Genomic DNA, 22,851 nt, shown 5'->3' with positions numbered 1-22,851 from the left:
AACCTTCTGTTCTTGAAAGTTATGACTGTTACCCAGTGATTTGCTAGATGGGCACCTCAGGTTTGAAAAGGGAACGGAAAAAATACCCATTAGCCCCTTAAGATACCGTTCCCTTCTTTTACTTCAGTGTCTTTAGACAGTTGATGCTTTGGAGATAAGGAAGTATTTTCTCTTGCTTGGTTTTCTGTAGTTCTGTTATTTTTCCTAGTTAGTGTTTGCCCCTCCCAGGAATTATCTGGACTTAGGATGTTGGGAAGTTTTTCCAGATTAAGATACCACTTCAAAAGTGACTGTTCAAGATGGGCTTAACTTTGGAAGGCTGCCTTTGTCTGAGGCATTGGGAGGATTTGGGTTCTAGAGTTTGAATTGTGGGTGAATGGAGGATTCCTTATTTGTGATGTGGCCACTCTAGTACAGTGCTTCTAAAACACTTTTCCATCAGTGTTCCTGACAGCAGAGGAGAAGGAAATGTGTACCTCTCATGGGAAGGATCCAAGGGCATAGACAGAAAGGCAAAGTTTTTCTGAAGCTTCATTTTATTTTTATAAAAACTAATATATCTTTTTAAAATCATGCTTTATATTCCTAAATTACTTACTTTTCTTCAAATCTTTGTTTAAAAATGGAAAGTTTAAAAGATGTTAGATTATTTATTTCATGGCTTTTCCTATCTCCTTGACCCATTGCCTTATACCCCAGGTGATAGAGTATAGTATGAGTATTTGAGGAATACAAATTAAAATGACATGTTGTACTACTCTGGTTTCTTTAAGGTTGTAGTGGTTAGTAGGGAGTTTTCAACAGGAAATATGAGAGTTGGGGTATGGGTTAGAACTTTATCTTACGGAGAAGCTGAAGTTGTATACTGAAAATGACATGGTTTTTGTGTTCCACCTAGGCTATAGGAGATGGCCTACTCCTGTCTACCTATCCCTCCCCACCCCACTACACTTAGGCTTAAGTTGTGTACATGGAAATTGATCTTGATGGCAGGCCTTTACATATTAAGTTTAAAGATTTAGCCTAGATGCTCCAAGACTAAAGAAGCTGGACTGACTGAGCTGAGGCTATGAGAATGAGAGTGCCCTTGGGGATTAAAGTGAACTGCTCCTCTCGTACTTATGCAGTGGAGGCATGGATTTTGAGCCCAGAAATGTCACTTCAGGAAAAGAGAGAGCCAGACTGCCCAAGTCTCCAGGAATAAAACTGAGTGGAGTTTGGGTGGATTGATTTGAAATGGACATTAAAATTAAAAGTTTATTATATTCCTGCTAGACTTTGGCACAGAAGTGTTTTGAAACAGTATATGCTAGTGAGGTTTGGTCATATTCCCTTGCCCACCAAAAAAACAACCTCACTCTCTCATGTATACTCAACACACACCTGGAAAGGTCCAAAGAACCCTTAGGGAGCTTTTGTTTCATAAACTCTTAACTCTCAGGACTGACGTGAAGCTGGAAAATCAACCAAAATTCCCTTGCATTGGTATAGCTAGAAAGGCTACAGATACCACCTCATCTCAGGAATAAGGGCCAGGTAGCTAGCTGAGCTAATCCTCCTGTCTGTTTCCTCCTCCCCCAGGTGTTTCAGTCACCTCCAGTAACACGGGCGTGCCAGATATCTCGGGTTCTGTGTACTCCAAAACCCAGGTAGGTGCCTGGCTCTGGACAGAAGTGGAAAAGAGATAGACATAGAAGAGGTGGAGTTGTAATGGTAGAAATACAGTGGACAAGAACAGCCCTAGGAGAGGTGGCAGGAAACCCATCCTACTTTTTCTAAATGAAAGGTCTTCTCTAGACTTCACTTCCTCTAAGAAGTTAAAATTTAGCCCTCTGAGAAAAAAACAAGAGAAGTGTAACAGGAAGGTGAAGCGTGGCAAATTGTTTAATGTGTCATGTGATTTACTGTGCAACTCTCCTGGCCCCTTTTCCTACCTACTCCCAACCTTTTTCATGACTTTTCAAGAGAGTAAGTATGAGAGTGACAGGAAACTAGTTCATTCCATTCTTTGAGTAAATCTGTAACAGTGGGAGTGGGAAAGGAGACACCTAGTAACGAATGAAGCATTTGAGTGATCCACAGGTTTGTTATGTTGCTTTTATCCCCCATCACCATAAATACTTAAAGTTTGTTATTAAGCACTGGGGGTCTGGGGCGGGGCACTTCATGAACAAGACCTTCAACACTTCAAATATCTCAGTATGTGTTTATTTCTTTTGAAATATCCGTGGAGTTCTTTTTGTTTTTGTTTTTGAGACAGAGTCTTGCCCTGTCACCCAGGCTAGAGTGCAGTGGTGCAATCTCAGCTCACTGCCAACTCCATCTCCCAGGTTCAAGTGATTCTCCTGCCTCAGCCTCCCGAGTAGCTGGGATTACAGGCGCCTGCCATCACGCCTGCTAATTTTTGTATTTTTTAATAGAGACGGGGTTTCACCATCTTGGCTAGGCTAGTCTTGAACTCCTGACCTCATGATCCACCCGCCTCGGCCTCCCAAAGTGCTGGGATTACAGGTGTGAGCCACCGTGCCCAGCGGAGTTATTATTTATTTATTTATTTATTTTTTTTTAAAGGAATATTGGAAGGGGTGGGGACACTTGGTTTGCTTTTTTTTTTTTTTCTTGGAGACAGTCTCAAGAAGTCACCCAGACTGGAGTGCAATGGTGGAATCTCAGCCTTCTGAGTAGCTGGGGCTATAGGTGTGTACCACCAGGCCTAATTTTTGTATTTTTGTTTTTTGTTTGTTTTGTATTTTGTATTTTTGTTTTTTGGTAGATACAGGGTTTTGTCATATTGCCCAGGCTCATCTTGAACTCCTGGGCTCAAGCAATCCACCCGCCTTAGCCTCCTAAAAGTGCTGGGGTTACAGGTGTGAGCCACCATGCCCAGCCTGGAGTTCTAAGTTCAAATTTCATGATGTTCAAATATGACATTCAGTTTTACAAAGTGCTTCCACATTTCATCCTCTTATTTGGTCTTTTTGTTTGTTTTTGGTTGTTTTTTTTTTTTTTTTGAGACGGAGTTTCACTCGTTTCCCAGGCTAGAGTGCAATGGCGTGATCTTGGCTCACCACAACCTCCGCCTCCCGGGTTCAAGCGATTCTCCTGCCTCAGCCTCCCGAGTAACTGGGATTACAGGCATGTGCTACCATGCCTGGCTAATTTTGTATTTTTAGTAGAGATGGGATTTCTCCATGTTGGTCAGGCTGGTCTCAAACTCCTAACCTCAGGTGACCCGCCCGCCTTGGCCTCCCAAAATGCTGGGATTACAGGCGTGAGCTACTGTGCCCAGCCTTTTTTTTTTTTTTCTTTTTTTTTTTTTTTCTTCAGATGGAGTCTCCCTCTGTCTCCCAGGCTGTAGTGCAGTGGCACAGTCTTGACTCACTGCAACCTCTGCCTCCCAGGTTCAAGTGATCCTCCTGCCTCAGACTCCCAAGTAGCTGGGATTTACAGGTACCCGCTACCACGTCTGGCTAATTTTTGTATTTTTAGTAGAGATGGGGTTTCACCATATTGGCCAGGCTGGTCTCGAACTCTGTGTGATCCGGCCATCTTGGCCTCCCAAAAGTGCTGGTATTACAGGTGTGAGCCATCGTGCCAGCCTATTTGATCTTTACAACAGGTTTGTAGTGTCCCTGTTTTGTATCTGACGAAACTGAGGCTAAGAGGTTAAGTAGTTTGCCCAGGTTCACACAGTTATTAAATAAGAGCAGAGCTGAGACTGAGACCTGAAAATGTGATTTCAAGTGTACTGTGCCTTCCGTGACACCATGCTGCTTTCTGAGGGTCAGGGAACTTGAGCTCAGGAAAATCCCAAGATTGGTTTGCTGATCCCTTTTACTCTGTCTCCTCCTGGCCTCCTGGATAGCAGTCCTTTGAGAAACAAGGTTTTCATTCCGGTACTCCTGCTGCTTCCTTCAACTTGCCTTCAGCCCTAGGAAGTGGGGGCCCCATCAATCCGGCCACAGCTGCTGCCTACCCACCTGCCCCCTTTATGCACATTCTGACCCCCCATCAGCAGCCGCACTCTCAGATCCTTCACCATCACCTGCAGCAGGATGGCCAGGTAATAGCCCTTCCCCCTCTCTCCTTTCCCTTCCTCTTCCTATCCCTTAAAACTGCCTTCCCTTTCCTTTTCTTACCCTTCCTCACCACCACCTTCACCCAATCCCTCCCCAGCGCCAGTCATGGGCACACAGCACATACAGACACAAGCGCACATAACACGAGCGGCCGGCAAAGGATATCTCAGAGAAGGGGCCAGATTGAAACCTTTTTTGCCCAATTCCTTTGGTGCCCTTCTCCTCCTATGCCACAGTTGTCGTCATCCCATCAGACCTGGGTCACACCTCCCCTCTTTCCTCTCCCAGCCTTCCCTCTTCCCTGACATTTTAGCTTTCCCTTCTAATGGTGGAGTTCTATTGTCAAAGTTTGTCCCTTTATTTTCCATATATCCTGGTTCTGCCTCAGCTACCATATTTGCAGATGATTCTCTGTTGCCAGCGCCAGCAGGAGGAGCAGGTAATGAAATTGAATGATCATATGCTTGAACCCACTCCTTTTCAGTCCCCATTTCACCTTCACAGCCTCAGGGAACTTGAAAAGACTGCGCGGTCACAAATCGGGATACACAAACACAAACACCTTGCTGAGCTCTCTGGCCTCCCCTTCCTCTCTCCTTCTCCTCTCCCCAACACCCTCTTTATCTTTGTACCCTTCCCCAACTGTGGAAAACATTTGGTTACCAGAATGGAAAAGATTATTGGGGCAGCATCTGCAGGCTGAGGCCTCAGACTGCCTCTCGTACCTGCCTGAAATGGGCTCACAGATGTGATGTGTGGTAGGGGTGGGGATCTGTGGGGCAATGCAAGTGGCCTCTTGAGAGCTCCATTGTAGGTGGCTGGAGCTAGAATAAGGACTTCCTTCCTCTCAAAGACAGCTTTCCAAATTGAGGCATTCATGGGGATCAATGGAAATGAAATTGCCTTGTGATCACTCATCTCCAAGAGCAGGGGAGAGAAGGGGTAGTAGGAGAAGGTAGAATTGAAAATGAGTAGAACTCACTCACTACCTTATCTCCAAAGGTATCTTGCCCTCTTCATCTTTTCCCTATTTAAAAGTCAAAAATGCCTTCCTGCTTGTAAGAAAGGGGCTTTAGCAGCTATGCAGACTAAATTTTCTATGGTTCTAATAGTAGTGAGGGGAATGGGAGAGCAAGACAGTTTGCACATCTCCACCTGAAGATGTTACAAATTTGTACCACTAACTAGACACCTTTTTCCTCCCCATCATCCTCCCATTCCCCTGCAGACGGGCAGCGGGCAACGTAGCCAGACCAGCTCCATCCCGCAGAAGCCCCAGACCAACAAGTCTGCCTACAACAGCTACAGCTGGGGGGCCAACTGAGGCCCTGACCCTCTTCTCCCGGTCCCATCTTCTGAGAGGGCTTCTCAGCCTGGAAACTATGGAAACAACATCAAAGAGAAAGGAATGTGGGGGGTTTCCGCTGCCCCCCACCCCCAGCGGCCCACCCCATGCCTCAGCTTCATGTCTGTCCCATTCCTATACCATCCCCACCCTGTTGTATGTATTATAGGATTTGTATTTTCTCCTTTTTTTTCCCCCCTTCCATTCCTTCTCCCCTCTTGCATTCAAGATTATGAAACTTTGCTATGGGCCCTGCCCTTCCTTTGCTTCCTCCTGTTCACCCTGGTGGTGTACGGATGAGGTGGGGAGGTGGGACCTCCAAATATATATCAGCCCAACAGCCCTAAGTCTCCTCCTTTATTATTAGGAAAACAACAACAACAACAACAAAAAAATGGCGTCATGAATATGAACAGCATTGTCAGATGAATTAGTTGAAGTGTTTTTTTTTTTTTTTTTTTTTTTTTTTGTACTGTGTCCTCAAATTTAATGGATTAATGTGTCTTGTATATATAAAAAGAAAACCTCTACCTTCAGCCTCTGCCTATTCTTGCTCCGTCTAGGACATCCTCAATTTCGTCGATGACCAGCTTGGTGAATAAGTATTACTGTACCAACGGGGCCTCCTCTAGCAGGCCCCTGAAGGCAGTGGAATAAAATGAAATCTTCGCCCTTTAAGAACTCCTGACCTTAATGTGGTAGTAGTATCTTGTCCTTGAGGGGATTTCCTTCCCTTCACCCCTAAGACTTTCACAACCTGTTGACTGGAAAGAACCACCACAAATCTTCATTTCCTCCAGAAACTGCTACATCTACAGCCGATTTCAGGCAGTAAAGGGAGAGGGATAGAGGAGATTGGGTGGAAAATGGAGAGGATCAAGAAGGAGCTGAGACCATTTCAAAGGAAAAAAATGGCTTTATAGAGTTTTAAGTTATGACTTAGATGGGTCCAGGTAAATAAACTAAAAAGAAGTGAAGGCAACATGTATCGTCTGACAGAACTAAATCTTGGAGTGGGGTGATGGATAAAAGACTACATACTGGGTACAGTGTACACTGCTCGGGTGATGGGTGCACTAAAGTCGCAGAAATCACTAAAGAACTCATCCATGTAACCAAACACCACCTGTACCCCAAAAACGAAATAAACAAAACCTTGGGGCACATTCCCCCTAGGAATGGACTACTGTAGTGGTTGCTTCTTGGGTGCTTTTCTGTGACATAGCTATACCCAATTCTTTGAAAAAGAATCTAGAGCCAAGTCTGGCTTGGGGATGGGGTACAGGGAGAGACAGGTTTCGGATAGGCTTTGAAAATTGATACAACAGTAAACAAAATGAGGCCAGTCGCTTTGGGAGGCCAAGGTGGGCAGATCACCTGAGGTCGGGAGTTCGAGACCAGCCTGGTCAACGTGGTGAAACCCCGTCTCTACAAAAAATACAAAAGTAGCTGGGCAGGGTGGCATATGACTGTAATCCCAGCTACTCGGGAGGCTGAGGCAGGAGAGAACCTGGGAGGCGAAGGTTGCAGTGAGCCGAGATGGTGCCACTGCACTCCAGCCTGGGAGACATGAGAGAAAACTTTGTCTCAAAAAAAAAAAAAAAAAGATACCAAAGGGATACTTCTTTATCGCCCCCAATTTGTTCCTTCTCAGGACACGACTAGTTTCCCTTCCCTTACAAATCCTTTGTCTTGCTGGTTGCAGAGCCTGCTTAGATAGAAGAATCCTATATGGTTATAACAGACTCCCTAGTAGCTAGAGAGGTGGAGGAAGTTAAGTCCATGCGTCTCTTATGTCTTGATCTCTTCTCTGGGGAATTCAATACTAGAAAGAGCTTGGAAAAGCATTTTGTTCATCCCTCTAACAGCAGACGTCACCCAGGTCAGTCAAAACGAACGCCCGAGTAAGTGGCTAGGTGGCTTCTGCTGTTAGGCTGGCCAGCCCCGGGGGTGGGGAGGTTGAGGGATGCCCTCAAGCCGGTTCATCTGTGCGTCTGGGCTGCCCTCTGGCGGCTTTATGCGGGTGCTATCCAGAGTCAAACCCTCGAAATCGCTTTTCGGACTGAGTTGTCTCCAGAAAGAAGAACAGGTTTAGGAGGAAGGCGGTCATAGGAACCTGAAAGTGCGTCACGCTCACTCCCGTCACGGAAACTGCTCTCTAAAAGGTGGGGTAAAGATAAAACCTTTCAAATTTGAGGAAGACTTTCCGTCCCGCCTCCCTTGCATGTCCGGCTTACAGTCGTTTACGACAGTGTCAGGATCGCGGGCTTGCTTTCCGGTAGCGTGGGCTGACGCCTCGCTCAATTTCCCACAGGGCTGCGCAGGTTTGCCCCTTCTGCGAATGGACCACTGGAGGGGTTCAAAGGTTCGCGTCCCAATACGGGAATGAGCCTCTTTGATCTCTTCCGGGGCTTTTTCGGCTTTCCTGGACCTCGGAGGTGAGAGTAGGTCCGGCTTGGACAAGGGTGGGGGTCGTCTGAAGGGAGCTTGACCCCTACGTCTTATTTTTTGGAAAAACATCCTCTGTCCCACTCCTTCAACTGCTGTAGAGAGGACAGAAGTGGCAACATTGAACACTCACCCCGCCACAGTAACCAAGGCGGTCGTTAAGAGGAGAAACAGCAAACTAAGCCTTTCTCCAACCTGGGGTGATGCAACAGGGACCCGGGCGGGGAAGACAATGGGGGTCGGGAGAATAGGACAGTGGGCAAGTGAGCAGGACCTTGGGAGAGAGGGGAGGGACTCTGGGGGAAGGTGTAAGAAGGGAGCTGCGAGCTGAGGTCTGACTTTGATTAAAAAAAAAAAAAAAAAAGAAAGAAAGAACTGTCAGCCATTGTATTAATGTTTTGATGCGGCAACCAGTCCTCCGACCCTCTCCCCAGCTTCCCAGACCCCTTGCTCTTGTCCCACTTTGCCACCCATGAGTTGATTTTATGGCTTAAATCGTGCTGACATCTTGGTGGCCAATCTGCCTCCACTCTCAGCCACAGAGATCCCTTTTTTGGAGGGATGACTCGAGATGAAGATGATGATGAGGAAGAAGAGGAAGAAGGGGGTTCATGGGGCCATGGGAACCCAAGGTTCCATAGTCCTCAGCACCCCCCTGAGGAATTTGGCTTCGGCTTCAGCTTCAGCCCAGGAGGAGGGATACGTTTCCACGATAACTTCGGCTTTGATGACCTAGTACGAGATTTCAATAGCATCTTCAGCGATATGGGGGCCTGGACCTTGCCTTCCCATCCTCCTGGTGTGTGACTTTCCCTGAGGGACAACCTGCGGTTTCTAGTGGGTTGGTGGGTGAAATAAAGAGCCTGCAGGGAGTAGCTGGGGGATGGGAAGTGTGAGAAGACTGATGATTTCAGGGAGATTTATAGAGCCCAAGTCCTTTCCCACCCCAGCAAACACCTGCCACCTTTCTGCAGAACTCCCAGGTCCTGAGTCAGAGACACCTGGTGAGAGACTGCGGGAGGGACAGACACTTCGGGACTCAATGCTTAAGTATCCAGATAGTCACCAGCCCAGGATCTTTGGGGGGGTCTTGGAGAGTGATGGAAGAAGTGAATCCCCCAAACCAGCACCAGACTGGGGCTCCCAGAGACCATTTCATAGGGTGAGTATCCCATCGGGTCCTAAAGTGAGAGCTTGTGAGAGACCACTAATAAAGTGCAAAGACTGGCCGGGCGCGGTGACTAACGCCTGTAATCCCAGCACTTTGGGAGGCCAAGGGTGGATCACCTGAGGTCAGGAGTTCGAGACTAGCCTGGTCAACATGGTGAAACCATGTCTCTACTAAAAATACAGAAAATTAGCTGGGCGTGGTGGCGGGCACCTGTAATCCCAGCTACTCGGGAGGCTGAGGCAGGAGAATTGGTTGAACCCAGGAGGTGGAGACTCATGTCAAAAAAAAAAAAAAAAGTACAAAGATTGCACTTTTTTTTTTTTTTTTTTTTTTTTTTTTTGGGACCCAGCCTTGCTCTGTTACCCAGGCTGTAGTGCAGTGGCACAATCTCAGCTCACTGCAACCTCCAATTCCCAGGTTCAAGTGATTCTCCTACCTCAGCCTCCTGAGTAGCTGGGATTACAGTCACCTGCCAAACGCCCAACTAATTTTTGTATTTTTAGTAAAGGCGGCGTTTCACCATATTGGCCAGGCTGCTTTCGAGCTCCTGACCTCAGGTGGTCCACCCACCTTGGCCTCCCAAAGTGCTGGAATTACAGGTGTGAGCCAACATGCCTGGCCAAAGATTGCAATTCTTGTTTGAATCTGATAGCCTTGGGCTGGAATCCTAAACCCTCCATTTAGTGTTTTCTGTTTTCTCTATTAAGCTTGTGGGATTTTCTTTGGGGGGAGATGGGTGTTCTGTTTCTTTAAAACAAAACAAAACAATAAACCACCACTGGTCTAGATAATTCTTGGATAAGGCAGGATTGTGCACAGAGTATAGGCATATATCAGTTCAGGAAGTCTTTCTGGTAGAAGGATACATAAAACAGCCAGGAAGGAGGAAGGAGTGTGTAAATAAAGCTATTCTGAATGGAATTATCTCCCCCGGGGCAGTGGGTTTTGGAGCTCGGGATTAGTTTGAGGTCTATGACTTTTCAAATTTCAGATTGGAAGGTGTCTTTTCACTTACTATGGTTTCTTCTGCAGTTTGATGACATATGGCCTGTGGACCCCCATCCTAGAACCAGAGAGGACAATGGTAAGTCTGGAGGAAGAGGAAGTTTATCAGCCTTTTGTTATTCTTCTGAAGTTCTGTCCATTTTCCCTCCCTGAAGTTTCTTCCTCTACACTTGTCTCCTTTTTTCCCTTGGACTCTTTCTCTCCTGCTTCTTCATCTCTCTGCTCTTCCAGATCTTGATTCCCAGGTTTCCCAGGAGGGTCTTGGCCCGGTTCTACAGCCCCAACCCAAATCCTATTTCAAGAGCATCTCTGTAACCAAGATCACTAAACCAGATGGGGTGAGTTGAAAGAAAGAGGTAAAGGAAATTGTGGCCAGGGAATGAATGCCCTGAAACAGGAATCTCTGTAAAGAAACAGGGATCTCTGTAAAGAAACTGCTGAGCGTTATCTTTAGTGATGTGAGGAATATGGTGGGGACTTCTCCTTGTAGATAGTGGAGGAGCGCCGGACTGTGGTGGACAGTGAGGGCCGGACGGAGACTACAGTAACCCGACACGAAGCAGAGAGCAGTCCTAGGGTTGGTAAGTTAAAAGACAAAGGGGTTCATCTCAAGATTCCTTGGGGAAGGGAACTCTTACTCTTCTACCCTTGAATATTTCTCTCCTTTGCTTCTGCCTGGTCTCTTTCATTTAGCCTATTTGTGTGTATGACTTTCTTCCTTAGATCCAGAGTCACCAAGACCTCCAGCCCTGGATGATGCCTTCTCCATCCTGGACTTATTCCTAGGACGTTGGTTCCGGTCCCGGTAGCCTTGTTAACCCTCAGAAGCCTTCAAAGTCCTTTCCACCTTTCACCCATTGCCCACCATTAATAAGCTTAGCTTCTCCTCTTGCCACCTCAGAGGCTTGGATATGTGGAATAGTGAATTGGGGGCATGTCAGTTTGTCACTCACCCAAACTGACCAATAAAACTTTTATTTATGCTAATTATTTGTCTTGGTTTTGTCAAGGCTATTTCAGTTTCTAGAACCATCCAACACTTCCGAAATTATCTTAGTCCTCTACCTTCTCCTTATTCCTTAATATTTTATTCTACATCTAAAACCTGAGTAGAAAATGATTTTTCTTTCTCAAGCAAGAAATAAATTAAAAAAGAAAAAAAAGAGGCCAGGTTTGGTGGCTCACACCTGTAATCCCAGCACTTTGGGAGGCTGAGACAGGCAGATCACCTGAGGTCAGGAGTTCAAGACCAGCCTGGCCAACGTGGTGAAACTCTGTCTCTACTAAAAATACAGAAATTAGCTGGGCATGGTGGCGGGTGCCTGTAATCCCATGCTGAGGCAGTAGAATCACTTGAACCCAGGAGGCGGAGGTTGCAGTGAGCCGAGACCGTGCCATCACACTCCAGCGTAGGCAATAAGAGCAAAACTCCATCTCAAAAAAAAAAGAAAAGAAAAATGATTTTTCTTACTGAGGAGATAACTAGAAATAATTTCAGGAAAACTTCCAGAATTTCTAGAAAGGGATACATCAGATTCCCAAAAAAGGGTGTGGGTGTGGAAGTGTGGATCACTGACTGGAGAGTTCATGAGGTAACTGAGGAAGTACATGGGTAAATTTTCCTTACTTTACTGGCCTTAAAAAAATTGTTATGTGGCTGGGCGTGGTGGCTCACGCCTGTAATCCCAGCACTTTGGGAGGCCGAGGCAGATGGATCATGTGAAGTCTGGAGTTCGAGATCAGCCTGACCAATATGGTGAAACCCCGTCCCTACTAAAAATACAAAAATTAGCCAGGTATGGTGGCACATGTTTGTCATTCCAGCTTCTTGGGAGGCTGAGGTAGGAGAATTGCTGGAACTCAGGAGGCGGAGGTTGCAGTGAGCTGTCATCATGCCATTGCACTCCAGCTTGTGCAAAAAGAGCAAAACTCCATCTCAAAAAAAAAAAATATTATGTATGTTAGAGAAAATACACCTGGCACAAATGTTACTAGGTCCTTTTTTCTTTTTTTTTTTTTTTTTTTTTTTTTTTTTTTTTGAGACAGAGTCTCGCTCTGTCGCCCAGGCGGAGTGCAGTGGCGGGATCTCAGCTCACTGCAAGCTCCGCCTCCGGGTTCCCTCCATTCTCCTGCCTCAGCCTCCCGAGTAGCTGGGACTACAGGCGCCGCCACCCGCGCCCGGCTAGTTTTTTGTATTTTTTAGTAGAGACGGGGTTTCACCTTGTTAGCCAGGAGGGTCTCGATCTCCTGACCTTGTGATCCGCCCGTCTCGGCCTCCCCAAGTGCTGGGATTACAGGCTTGAGCCACCGCGCCCGGCCCCTTTTTTCTTTTTGAGGCAGGGTCTCATTCTGTCACACAGGCTAGAGCGTAGGGGAGTGATGTTGGTTCACTGTAGCTTCGACCTGGGCTCAATACTTCCACCTCAGCCTCCTGAGTAGCTGGGACTACAGGCATACACCACCATGCCTAGCTAATTACTTTTTCTTTTTTTGTTGTTTTTTTATTTATTTATTTTTTGTATTTTTTGTAGAGACGGAGTTTTGCCGTGTTGCCCAGGCTTCCTTTTCTCATTATAAAAGTTTTTAATCTGGTGTGTTAGACTGCACATATCATCCCAGCTACTTGGGAGGCTGAGATAGGAGGATTACTTGAGCCCAGGAGGTGGAGGTAACATAGCAAGATCCTATCTCTAAAATATATATATAGATTTATATGTGTAACATAAATATATAGATTTATATGCATAATATATATAATACAAATATATAATATATATTATATATGATTGCATATATAATATATATGATTGCATATATATGATTACATATATAATATATTTTGTATATAATATATAAATATATAATATATATTTATAAATATATAATGACATAAATATATAACATATATTTATATATAAAATATATATATTTATATATTTTATATATATATATATTTTTGAGACGGAGTCTCTCTCTGTCACTGGGCTGGAATGCAGTGGTGCGATCTCAGCTCACTGCAACCTCTGCCTCCCGAGTTCAAGTGATTCTCCTGCCTGAGCCTCCTGAGTAGCTGGGACGACAGGCATGTGCTACCACATCCAGCTAACTTTTGTATTTTTAGTGAAGACGGGGTTTCACCATGTTGGCCAGGCCGGTCTCGATCTCTTGACCTCGTGATCCACCTGCCTCAGTCTCCCAAAGTGCTGGGATTACAGGCGTGAGCCACCGCACCCGGCAAAATTTTTTTTTTTTTTTTTTGAGACGGAGTCTCGGTCTGTTGCCCAGGCTGGAGTGCAGTGGCCGGATCTCAGCTCACTGCAGGCTCCAGCTCCTGGGTTTATGCCATTCTCCTGCCTCAGCCTCCCGAGTAACTGGGACTACAGGCGCCTGCCACCTCGCCCGGCTGTTTTTTTGTGTTTTTTAGTAGAGATAGGGTTTCACTGTGTTAGCCAGGATGGTCTCGATCTCCTGACCTCTTGATCCACCCGTCTTGGCCTCCCAAAGTGCTGGGATTACAGGCTTGAGCCACTGTGCCCGGCCCAAAATATTTTTTAAAAATTAGCTGAGCAGGCTGGGCATCATTGCTCACGCCTATAATCCCAGCACTTTGGGAGGCTGAGGTGGGCAGATCACTTGAGGTCAGGAGTTCAAGCAGGCTGGGCACTGTGGTTCACACTTGTAATCTCAACACTTTGGGAGGCCAAGGTGGGCGGATCACTTGACATCAGGAGTTCGAGACCAGCCTGGCCAACATGGTGAAACCCCAACTCTACTAAAAAAAAAAGTTAGCTTAGTGGGGTGGTGCACACTTGTAATCCCAGCTACTTAGGAGGCTGAGGCAGGAGGATCACTTGAATCCAGGAGGCCGAGGTTGCAGTGACCCGAGATTGTGCTGCTGTCCTCCAGCCTGGGTGACAAAGCGAGACTCCATCTCAAAAAACATAAATAAATAAATTAGCTGAGCATGGTGGCCCACATCTGTAGTCTCAGCTATTCAGGAGGCTAAAACAGGAGGATCTCTGGAGGCTGGAGTTCAAGGCTGCCATGATCTATGATCACACCACTGCATTCTAGCCTGGACTACAGAGTGAGACCCGATCACAACAACAACAAAAGCTTTTAGCCGGTCGCGGTGGCTCAAGCCTGTAATCCCAGCACTTTGGGAGGCCGAGGCAGGTGGATCACGAGGTCAGGAGATGGAGACCATCCTGGCTAACATGGTGAAACCCCGTCTCTACTAAAAATCCCGGGCGTGGTGGTGGGCGCCTGTAGTCCCAGCTACTCGGAGGCTGAAGCGGGAGAATGGCGTGAACCTGAGAGGCAGAGCTTGTAGTGAGCTGAGATCGCGCCACTGCACTCCAGCCTGGGTGACACAGGGAGACTCCATCTCAAAAAAAAAAAAAAAAAAAAAAGCTTTTAGTACTATGGTTAAGAGGGCAAATCTGAGGCCAGTCACAGTGGCTCACACCTGTAATCTCAACACTTTGGGAAGCTGAGTGGGGAGGAACAATAGAGACCAGCCTGGGCAACATAGGAAAACCCTGTCTCTACAAAAAAATTTAAAAATTAGTTGGGCATGGTGGTGCATGCCTGTAGTCCCAGCTACTCAGGAGTCTGAGGTGGGACGATGTCGAGCCCAGGAGGTCAAGGATGCAGTGAGCCATGACCATGCCACTGCACTCCAGCCTGGGCAACAGAGTGACACTCTCTCTCAAAATAAAAAGGCCAAGCATGGTGGCTCACGCCTGTAATCCCAGTACTTTGGGGGGAGGCTGAAACAGGCAGATAACTTGCTGTCTCTACTAAAAATACAAAAATTAGCCAGGCATGGTAGTACAAGCCTGTAATCTCAGCTACTTGGAAGGCTGAGGCATGAGAATCACTTGAACCTGGGAGGCAGAGGTTGCAGTGAGCCGAGATTGCACCATACACTCCAGCCTGGGTAACAGAGCAAGACGCCATCTCAAAATATAAAATAAAAAAAAAATTAAAAAAAAAAAAAAAAAGAGTGGTGACTGGGTGTGGTGGCTCACGCCTGTAATCCCAGCACTTTGGGAGGCCAAGGCGAGTGGATCACGAGGTCAGAAGTTCGAGACCAGCCTGACCAACATGGCGAAACCTCGTCTCTACTAAAAGTACAAAAATTAGCCGGGCATGGTGGCGTGCACCTATAATCCCAGCTACTCAGGAGGCTGAGGCAGGAGAATCGCTTGAACCCAGGAGGCAGAGGTTGCAGTAAGCAGAGATCATGCCACTGCACTCCAGCCTGGGTGACAGAGCGAGACTCTGCCTCAAATAATAATAATAATAAATAAATAAATAGGCCAGGCATGGTGGGTCATGCCTATAATCTCAGCACTTTGGGAGGCCAAGGCAGGTGGATCCCCTGAGGTCAGGAGTTCAAACCAGCCTGGACAGCATGGTGAAACCCCGTCTCTACTAAAAATACAAAATTAGCTGACCGTGGTGGTGGGCGCCTGTAATCCCAGCTAAAAATACATAAATAAATAAAACAAAAAAGCCCCAAAACAACAGCAACAACAATACACGCACATGCATACACACAGTAAGGGATCTTTCTATTCTATTAATCTATTTGTCTATCTTTGTGTCCATATCATACCTTAAAATACTATAGATTTATTTAGTAAGACCAGTCTTCCTGCCTTTTTATTATTATTTAATCCGTCTAGTGTATAAAAATACAATTGGTTTTTTGAATCAACTTTTTAGAATTCCATCACAAATATAAATGGAGCTAAAAATCACCAGATACATGAAGAAAGCATCTAACATGAGTGGTAGAGACAAATGAAGCAACTTGTAAGAAACAGAGACTATGCAGAGAGATTAAAAACTTTAAATGTGCACTTTTTTTTTTTTTTTTTTTTAGATGGAGTCCCGCTCTGTTTCCCAGACTGGAGTGCTGTGGTACAATCTTATCTCACTGCAACCTCCACCTCCAGGTGGAGGCTCAGGATTCTCCTGCCTGAGCCGCCCGAGTAGCTGGGACTATAGGCTCACCACGCCCAGCAATTTTTTTTTTTCTTTTTTAGACTGAGTCTCACCCTGTTGCCCAAGCTGGAGTGTAATGGCATGATCTTGGCTCGCTGCAACCTCCACTCCTGAGTTCAAGTGATTCTCCTGCCTCAGCCTCCCAAGTAGCTGCGATTACAGGTGCATGCCACCATGCCTGGCTAATTTTTGTATTTTTGGTAGAGATGGGGTTTCACCATGTTGGCCAGGCTGGTCCTGAACTCCTGACCTCAGGTGATCCACCCGCCTTGGCCTCCCAAAATGCTGGGATTACAGGCCACCCAGCCTACATTTCTGTGTTTTTGATGAAGACGGGCTTTCACCATGTTGGCCAGGCTGGTCTTGAACTCCTGACCTCAAGTAATTTACCTGCCTCGGCCTCCCAAAGTGCTGGGATTACAGGCATGGGCCACTGCGCCTGGCTTATTGCTTCGTATTTCTAAGCACTATAAAGATTTATGTACTTGGCCGGGCGCAGTGACTCATGCCTGTAATCCCAACAGTTTGGAAGGCTGAAGGGAGAGAATGGCGTTAGCCCAGGAGTTGGAGACAGTCTAGGCAACATAGTGAGTCTTGTCTGTACAAAAAATTAAAGATTAGCCAGGCAGGGTAGTGCACACTGTAGTACTTGCTACTGGGAAGGCTGAGGTAGGAGTATCACTTGAGTGCAGGAGTTCAAAGCTGTAATGAGCTATGATTGTGCCACTGCACTCCAGCCTGGGTGACAGAGTGAGACTCTATCTCCAAAAAAAGAAAAAAACACCACACACACAAATATGATAGCAGAAATGAAAAAAAAAAAAAACTATAAAAAATAGGAAAATAAAGTTAAATTATCCAAAAAGTAAACAAAATAACTGATCGAAAAATAAGAGAAAAAAGGTTGGGCGTGGTGGCTCACGCCTGTAATCCCAGCACTTTTCGAGGACAAGGCGGGTGGATCACGAGGTCAGGAGATGGAGACTATCCTGGATAACATGGCGAAACACCATCTCTACTAAATATACAAAAAATTAGCTGGGCGTGGTGGCAGGTGCCTGTAGTTCCAGCTACTTGGGAGGCTGAGGCAGGAGAATGGTGTGAACCTGGGAGGTGGAGTTTGCAGTGAGCAGAGATAATGCCACTGCACTCCAGCCTGATAATAGAGTGAGACTCCATCTCAAAAGAGAGAGAGAGAGAGAGAGAGAGAGAGAGAGACATAAAACTAGAATGGCATAAGTTATCAATGAAATGTCATGAAAATATTCCAGAATTTAAGAATATTACTTAATGTTTTTTGAGACAGAATCTCACTCTGTCACTCAGATTGGAGTGCAGCGGCACAATCATAGCTCATTGCAGCCTCGAACTTCTGGGTTCAAGCGATCCTCCTGCCTTAGCCTCCTGAGTGGCTGGGTGTGCACCACCACACCCAACTAATTTTTGTTTTTTGTTTTTTCATTTTGTTTTTGGTAGAGACGGTGGTCTTGCCATGTTGCCCTGGCTGGTCTCCAACTCCTGGGCTCAAGTGATCCTCCCACCTCGACCTACCAAAGTGCTGGAATTACCGGAATGAGCCACTGCGCCCAGCCTGAAGGATATTACTTTCTAACCTGGAAGGACTTGCCACACGCCGGACCAGTGGTGAAAATAAACTCACTCTAAGGCACACCATATGAAATTTTAGAACACTGGAGACAACAGAGTTTAAAAGATTCTAGAGGGAGAGAGAAAAAAAAATGGGGAACATGTTCTCAGGATCTCCTGAGGGCTGTGGCAGTGGACGAAACAAACAAACAAAAAACCCTAAAGGATCAAGAATCATAAGGTTCTCAAACTTTATCAGCAACACGAAATATAAGACAATGGAGATCCAGCAATCCAACTATTGGGTATATTTTCAAGGGAACTGAAATCAGTATGTTGAAGAGATACCTGCACTGCCATGTTCATTGCGGTACTGTTCACAATAGCCAAGAGTAGGAATCAACCCAAGTCTCCTTCAGTGGATGAACGGATAAAGAAAATGTGGCATATATACACAATGGAGTACTATTCAGCCTTACAAAGGAATGAAGCCTGGCTCGGGGGCATGCTCATGTTGTCCCAGCTACTCAGGAGGCTGAGGCAGGAAGATTGCTCGAGCCAGGGAGTTCAAGGTCAGCCTGGGCAACATAGCCAGACGTCATCTCTAAAATAAAGACATTCTTTACGGGAAAAATAAAAAACAAAGAATGAGATTCTGTCATTTACAACATCGATGAACCTAGAGCACATTATGTTAAGTGAAGTAAGCCAGGCACAGAAAGACAAATACCGCATGATCTCACTTACATGTGGAATCTTAAAAAAAACCTCATGCAAGTATAGAGTAGAATGGTGGCTCCAGAGACTAGGGGGTGGTGAATGTTGGGGAGACATTGGTCAATGGATACCAAATTTCAGTTGGACAGGAGGAATAAGTTCAAGAGATCTGTTGTACAACATGGTGACTATAGTTAATAACAATGTAGTTGGCTGGGCATGGTGGCTCATGCCTGTATTTCCAACACTTTGGGAGGCCAAGGCAGGCGGATCACCTGAGGTCAGGAGTTTGAAACCAGCCTGGCCAACATGGTGAAACCCCATCTCTACTAAAAAATACAACAATTAGGCCGGGCACGGTGGCTCAAGCCTGTAATCCCAGCACTTTGGGAGGCCGAGACGGGCGGATCACGAGGTCAGGAGATCGAGACCATCCTGGCTAACACGATGAAACCCCGACTCTACTAAAAAATACGAAAAAAACTAGCCGGGCGAGGTGGTGGGCACCTGTAGTCCCAGCTACTTGGGAGGCTGAGGCAGGAGAATGGCATAAACCTGGGAGGCGGCGCTTGCAGTGAGCTGAGATCGCGCCACTGCACTCCAGCCTGGGCGACAGAGCAAGACTCCCTCTCAAAACAAAACAAAACAAAACAAAAATTAGCCGAGCGTGGTGGCACGTGCCTGTAATCCCAGCTACTCGGGAGGTTGAGGCAGGAGAATCACTTGAACCTGAGAGTTGCAGGTTGCAGTGAGCTGAGATTGCACCATTGCACTCCAGCCTGGGCAACAGAGTAAGACTCCGTCTCAAAAAAAAAAAAAAAAAAAGGCCGGGCACAGTGGCTCACGCCTGTAATCCCAGCACTTTGGGAAGCCGAGACGGGTGGATCATGAGGTCAGGAGATCGAGACCATCCTGGCTAATATGGTGAAATCCCGTCTCTACTAAAAATACAAAAAATTAGCCAGGCGTGGTGGCGGGCGCCTGTAGTCCCAGCTACTCGGGAGGCTGAGGCAGGAGAATGGCGTGAACCTGGGAGGTGGAGCTTGCAGTGAGGTGAGATCGTGCCACTGCACTCCAGCCTAGGCGACAGAGCGAGACTCCCTCTCAAAAAAAAAAAAAAAAAAAAAAAAAAAAATTCAAAAATACGTGTCTACATTGGGAAGATGGAGGAACAAATGCATATATTTGCTGTGGGCAGTACAATGTGTACTAAATCCTTACCTTCCATACTCTAAACACAATAATTAGTTTCCTTTTTTTCTTTTTTTGAGACGGAGTCTCGTGCTCTGTCGCCCAGGCTGGAGTGCAGTGGCACGATCTCGCCTCGCTGCAAGCTCCACCTCCCGGGTTCACGCCATTCTCCTGCCTTAGCCTCCCGAGTAGCTGGGACTACAGGTGCCCGCCACCATGCCCGGCTAATTTTTTGTACTTTTAGTAGAGACGGGGTTTCCATGTTATCCAGGATGGTCTCGATCTCCTGACCTCATGATCCACTCGCCTCAGCCTCCCAAAGTGCTGAGATTACAGGCGTAAGCCACTGCTCCCGGCCAATAGTTAGTTTCTAAAACAAAAAATAAGTACCCCTGTAAGCATATTTAGATATATAATGCTAAATATTAAAGAAAACATTTTAAAACTTGGTAATGGTTGGCCGGGCCTGGTGGCTCACACCTGTAATCCCAGCACTGTAGGAGGCCAAGATAGATGAATCATGTGAGGCCAGGAGTTCAAGACCAGTCTGGCCAACATAAAGAAACCCCATCTCTACTAAAAATACAAAAATTAGCTGGTGTGGTGGTGCACACCTGAAGTCCCAGTTATTCAGGAGGCTGAGACACGAGAATCAATTGAACCCAGGAAACGGAGGTTGCAGTGAGCCGAGAGCACACCACTGCACTTCAGCCCAGGCCACCGAAGGAGATTCTGTCTCAAAAAAAAAAAAAAAAGGTTGGTAATGGTTGCCTCTCGGGATTGGAAAAGGATGGACCATATTGAAACTGAAGTCAGGAAGCTATTTTTCATGTGTTGTAGAATGATTTGACTTTGTCCTGGCACAGTGGCTCATGCTTATAATCCCAGCCCTTTTAGAGCCCTGTCTAAACAAACAAACAAACAAAATCAGCTGGGTGTGGTGGCGTATGCCTGTAGTTCCGGCTACTGAGGAGGCTGAGGCAAGAGGATCACTTGATCCCAGGAGACTGAGGCTGCAGTGAGCTATTATTATACCACCGTACTGAAGCCTGGATGACAGAGCAAGATCCTGTCTCAAAAAAAGAAAAAAGAAAAAAACAGAAAAGAAAAATGTTTAATTATTTCACTCTTGAAGTATTCATATAGCCAGGCACAGTGACTTACACCTGTAATACCAGCACTTTGGGAGGCCAAGGTGGGTGGATCACCTGAGGTCAGGAGTTTGAGACCAGCTTGGCCAACATGGCAAAACCCTGTCTCTGCTAAAAATACAAAAAATTAGCCAGGCACAGTGGTGCACGCCTGTAGTCCCAGCTCCTTGGGAGGCTGAGACGGGAATTGTTGAACCCGGGAGGCAGAGGTTGCAGTGAGCAGAGATTGTGCCATTGTACTACAGCCTGGGCCAGAGAGCGAGACTCCATCTCAAAAAAAAAAAAACACACAAAAAAACAAACAAAAAAACTCCATATATTAGCAATAAATTAAAAAGTTTTAATTTACAAATGTAATGCAAAAAAAGTGAGTTAATGTAAAGAAAACACGTTTATAGCAGTCTTGACATTTGACAGGGTTGATACAACAGACCAGTGGAGGAAGAATGGATTGTTTTTTTTTTGTTTTCGAGACAGAGTCTTGCTCTGTCGCCCAGGCTGGAGTGCAGTGGTGTGATCTTGGCTCACTGCAACCTCTGCCTCCTGAATTCAAGCAATTCTCCTGCCTCAGCCTCTCGAGTAGCTGGGATTGCAGGTGTGAGCCACCATGCCCGGCTAATTTTTTTTTTTTTTTTTTTTTTTTATTTTCAGTAGAGACGAGGTTTCACCACGTTGGCCAGGTTCGTCTCAAACTCCTGACCTTGCGATCCACCCACCTCAGCCTCCCAAAGTGCTGGGATTACAGGCGGAGCCACCATGCCCAGCCTGGATGGATTATTTTAAGAGATGATTTTGGAAAAACTGGAAGAAAAGAAAACTACTCTAATGCATGCCAGTTCAGATGGATTGGAAATATAAAGGTTACAGGTGAAACTGTTAATGGTGGAGGGCATCCAGGTTCTTAGCGTTTTGAAGGAAGAATTGGACTAAACGCACAAAAAAAGCAAGAAAGGAATGAAGGGGTTCATTGAAAATGAAAGTACACTCCACAGTGTGGGAGCGGGCGAGCAGAGGGGCTCAAAGACCCTGTTACAGAAATTTTGGGAGTTTAAGTACCCCCCTAGAGGATTCCATTGGTTATGTGGTGTACGCCCTATGTAAATGGAGAGGATGAAGTAAAGTTACAAAATCATTTACTTGGCCTAGGCCCTATGGAGAGATTATTTCCTGTCATAGCTGAAGTGTGAATTGGCCTTATGTTCCCTGTCTCCAGACCCCATTTTCCTGTCTCAAATCTATAATGGTAATAGAAGAACCTGTGTTATCTTTCTGACTTTGAAGCAAAAGAGGGCTTCTTAAATAAGACCTCAAAATACAAACCATAAGGCAGACAACGGGTTAATTTTTTTATATCAAAATTAAGGGGCCGAGCGCAGTGGCTCACACTTGTAATTCCAGCCCTTTGGGAGGCCTAGGCGGGTAGATGACCTGAGGTCGGGAGTTCGAGACCAGCCTGACCAACAGGCAGAAACCCCGTCTCTACTGAAAATACAAAATTAGCCAGGCATGGTGGTGCATGCCTGTAATCTCAGCTACTCGGGAGCTTGAGGCAAGAGAATCGCTTGAAGCTGGGAGGTGGAGGTTGTGGGGAGCCGTGATCATGCCATTGCACTCCAGTCTGGACAACAAGAGCGGAACTCTGTCTCACAAAAAAAAAAAAAAAAAAAAAAAGGGCTGAGTGTGGTGGCTCACACCTGTAATCCCAGCACTTTGGGAGGCTGAAGTGGGCAGATTGCTTAAGCTCAGGAGTTTGAGACCAGCCTGGGCAACATGGTGAAGCCCCATCTCTACCAAAAATACAAAAAATTAGCTGGGCATGGTGGCACGTGTCTGTGGTCCCAGCTACTTGGGAGGTGGAGGCAGGAGGATCACTTGAACCAGGGAGGTACAGGTTGCAGTGAGCCAAGAATGTGCCATTGCACTCCAGCCTGGGTAATGAAACTATATATATATATAAAAAATTAAATAATCCTGCTCAATAAAGGAAACTATAATCAAAGGTACTAGATAGGAATAGACCTGGGGGGAATTTGCAAAATTTAAAGCAAGCAATTGGTTAATATCTAGACCACAAAACCCACTCCTCAAATCAATAAGGCAGTAAACTAAAAGCAAGAAAATAGGTAAAAAACATGATTAAGC

General features: G+C 46.0%; 2 protein-coding genes across 28 annotated transcripts in view; both read left to right on the top strand.

The window, feature by feature from the left end:
* The window catches only part of UBAP2L (ubiquitin associated protein 2 like), a 56,761-nt gene extending 50,146 nt beyond the window's left edge, over window positions 1-6,615 (top strand). For 5 of the 26 annotated variants that reach the window (XM_037997885.2, XM_037997878.2, XM_037997887.2 and 2 more), the window contains exons 25-27: window positions 1,582-1,649; window positions 3,869-4,063; window positions 5,308-5,960. In XM_037997885.2, coding sequence (XP_037853813.1) covers window positions 1,582-1,649; window positions 3,869-4,063; window positions 5,308-5,403 — 359 coding nt within the window. In that variant the 3' untranslated portion in view covers window positions 5,404-5,960. Of the gene's footprint in view, window positions 1-1,581; window positions 1,650-3,865; window positions 4,064-4,467; window positions 4,519-5,307; window positions 5,961-5,987 lie in introns of those variants that run through there. The other 21 variants (XM_037997894.2, XM_037997897.2, XM_037997898.2 and 18 more) reach the window with 11 other exon arrangements.
* A 1,073-nt stretch (window positions 6,616-7,688) lies between these two features.
* Window positions 7,689-11,035, top strand: HAX1 (HCLS1 associated protein X-1). 2 transcript variants are annotated; one of them, XM_007976981.3, is made up of 7 exons: window positions 7,689-7,862; window positions 8,409-8,671; window positions 8,847-9,034; window positions 10,076-10,127; window positions 10,280-10,386; window positions 10,539-10,629; window positions 10,772-11,035. In XM_007976981.3, the coding sequence occupies exons 1-7, from the start codon at window positions 7,810-7,812 to the stop codon at window positions 10,855-10,857; spliced, it is 840 nt and encodes a 279-aa protein (XP_007975172.1). In that variant the 5' UTR covers window positions 7,689-7,809; the 3' UTR covers window positions 10,858-11,035. The 2 variants fall into 2 exon arrangements, with proteins under 2 accessions (XP_007975172.1, XP_007975173.1); XM_007976982.3 differs by having other exon boundaries at window positions 7,704-7,862; window positions 8,553-8,671.
* The last annotated feature ends 11,816 nt before the right edge of the window (window positions 11,036-22,851 follow it).

The sequence above is a fragment of the Chlorocebus sabaeus genome, chromosome 20 (genome assembly GCF_047675955.1).
Source record: "Chlorocebus sabaeus isolate Y175 chromosome 20, mChlSab1.0.hap1, whole genome shotgun sequence".
Lineage (NCBI taxonomy): Eukaryota > Metazoa > Chordata > Mammalia > Primates > Cercopithecidae > Chlorocebus > Chlorocebus sabaeus.
Note: the sequence above shows the minus strand (reverse complement) of the source record. Positions and strands in the feature narration are given on the sequence as shown.

Coding starts and splice junctions, on each gene's coding strand:
- HAX1 (XM_007976981.3), top strand. CDS start 7,810: ATGAGCCTCTTTGATCTCTTCCGGGGCTTTTTCGGCTTTCCTGGACCT. Junction 7,863..8,408: donor GGCTTTCCTGGACCTCGGAG/GTGAGAGTAGGT, acceptor CTCCACTCTCAG/CCACAGAGATCCCTTTTTTG. Junction 8,672..8,846: donor CTTGCCTTCCCATCCTCCTG/GTGTGTGACTTT, acceptor ACCTTTCTGCAG/AACTCCCAGGTCCTGAGTCA.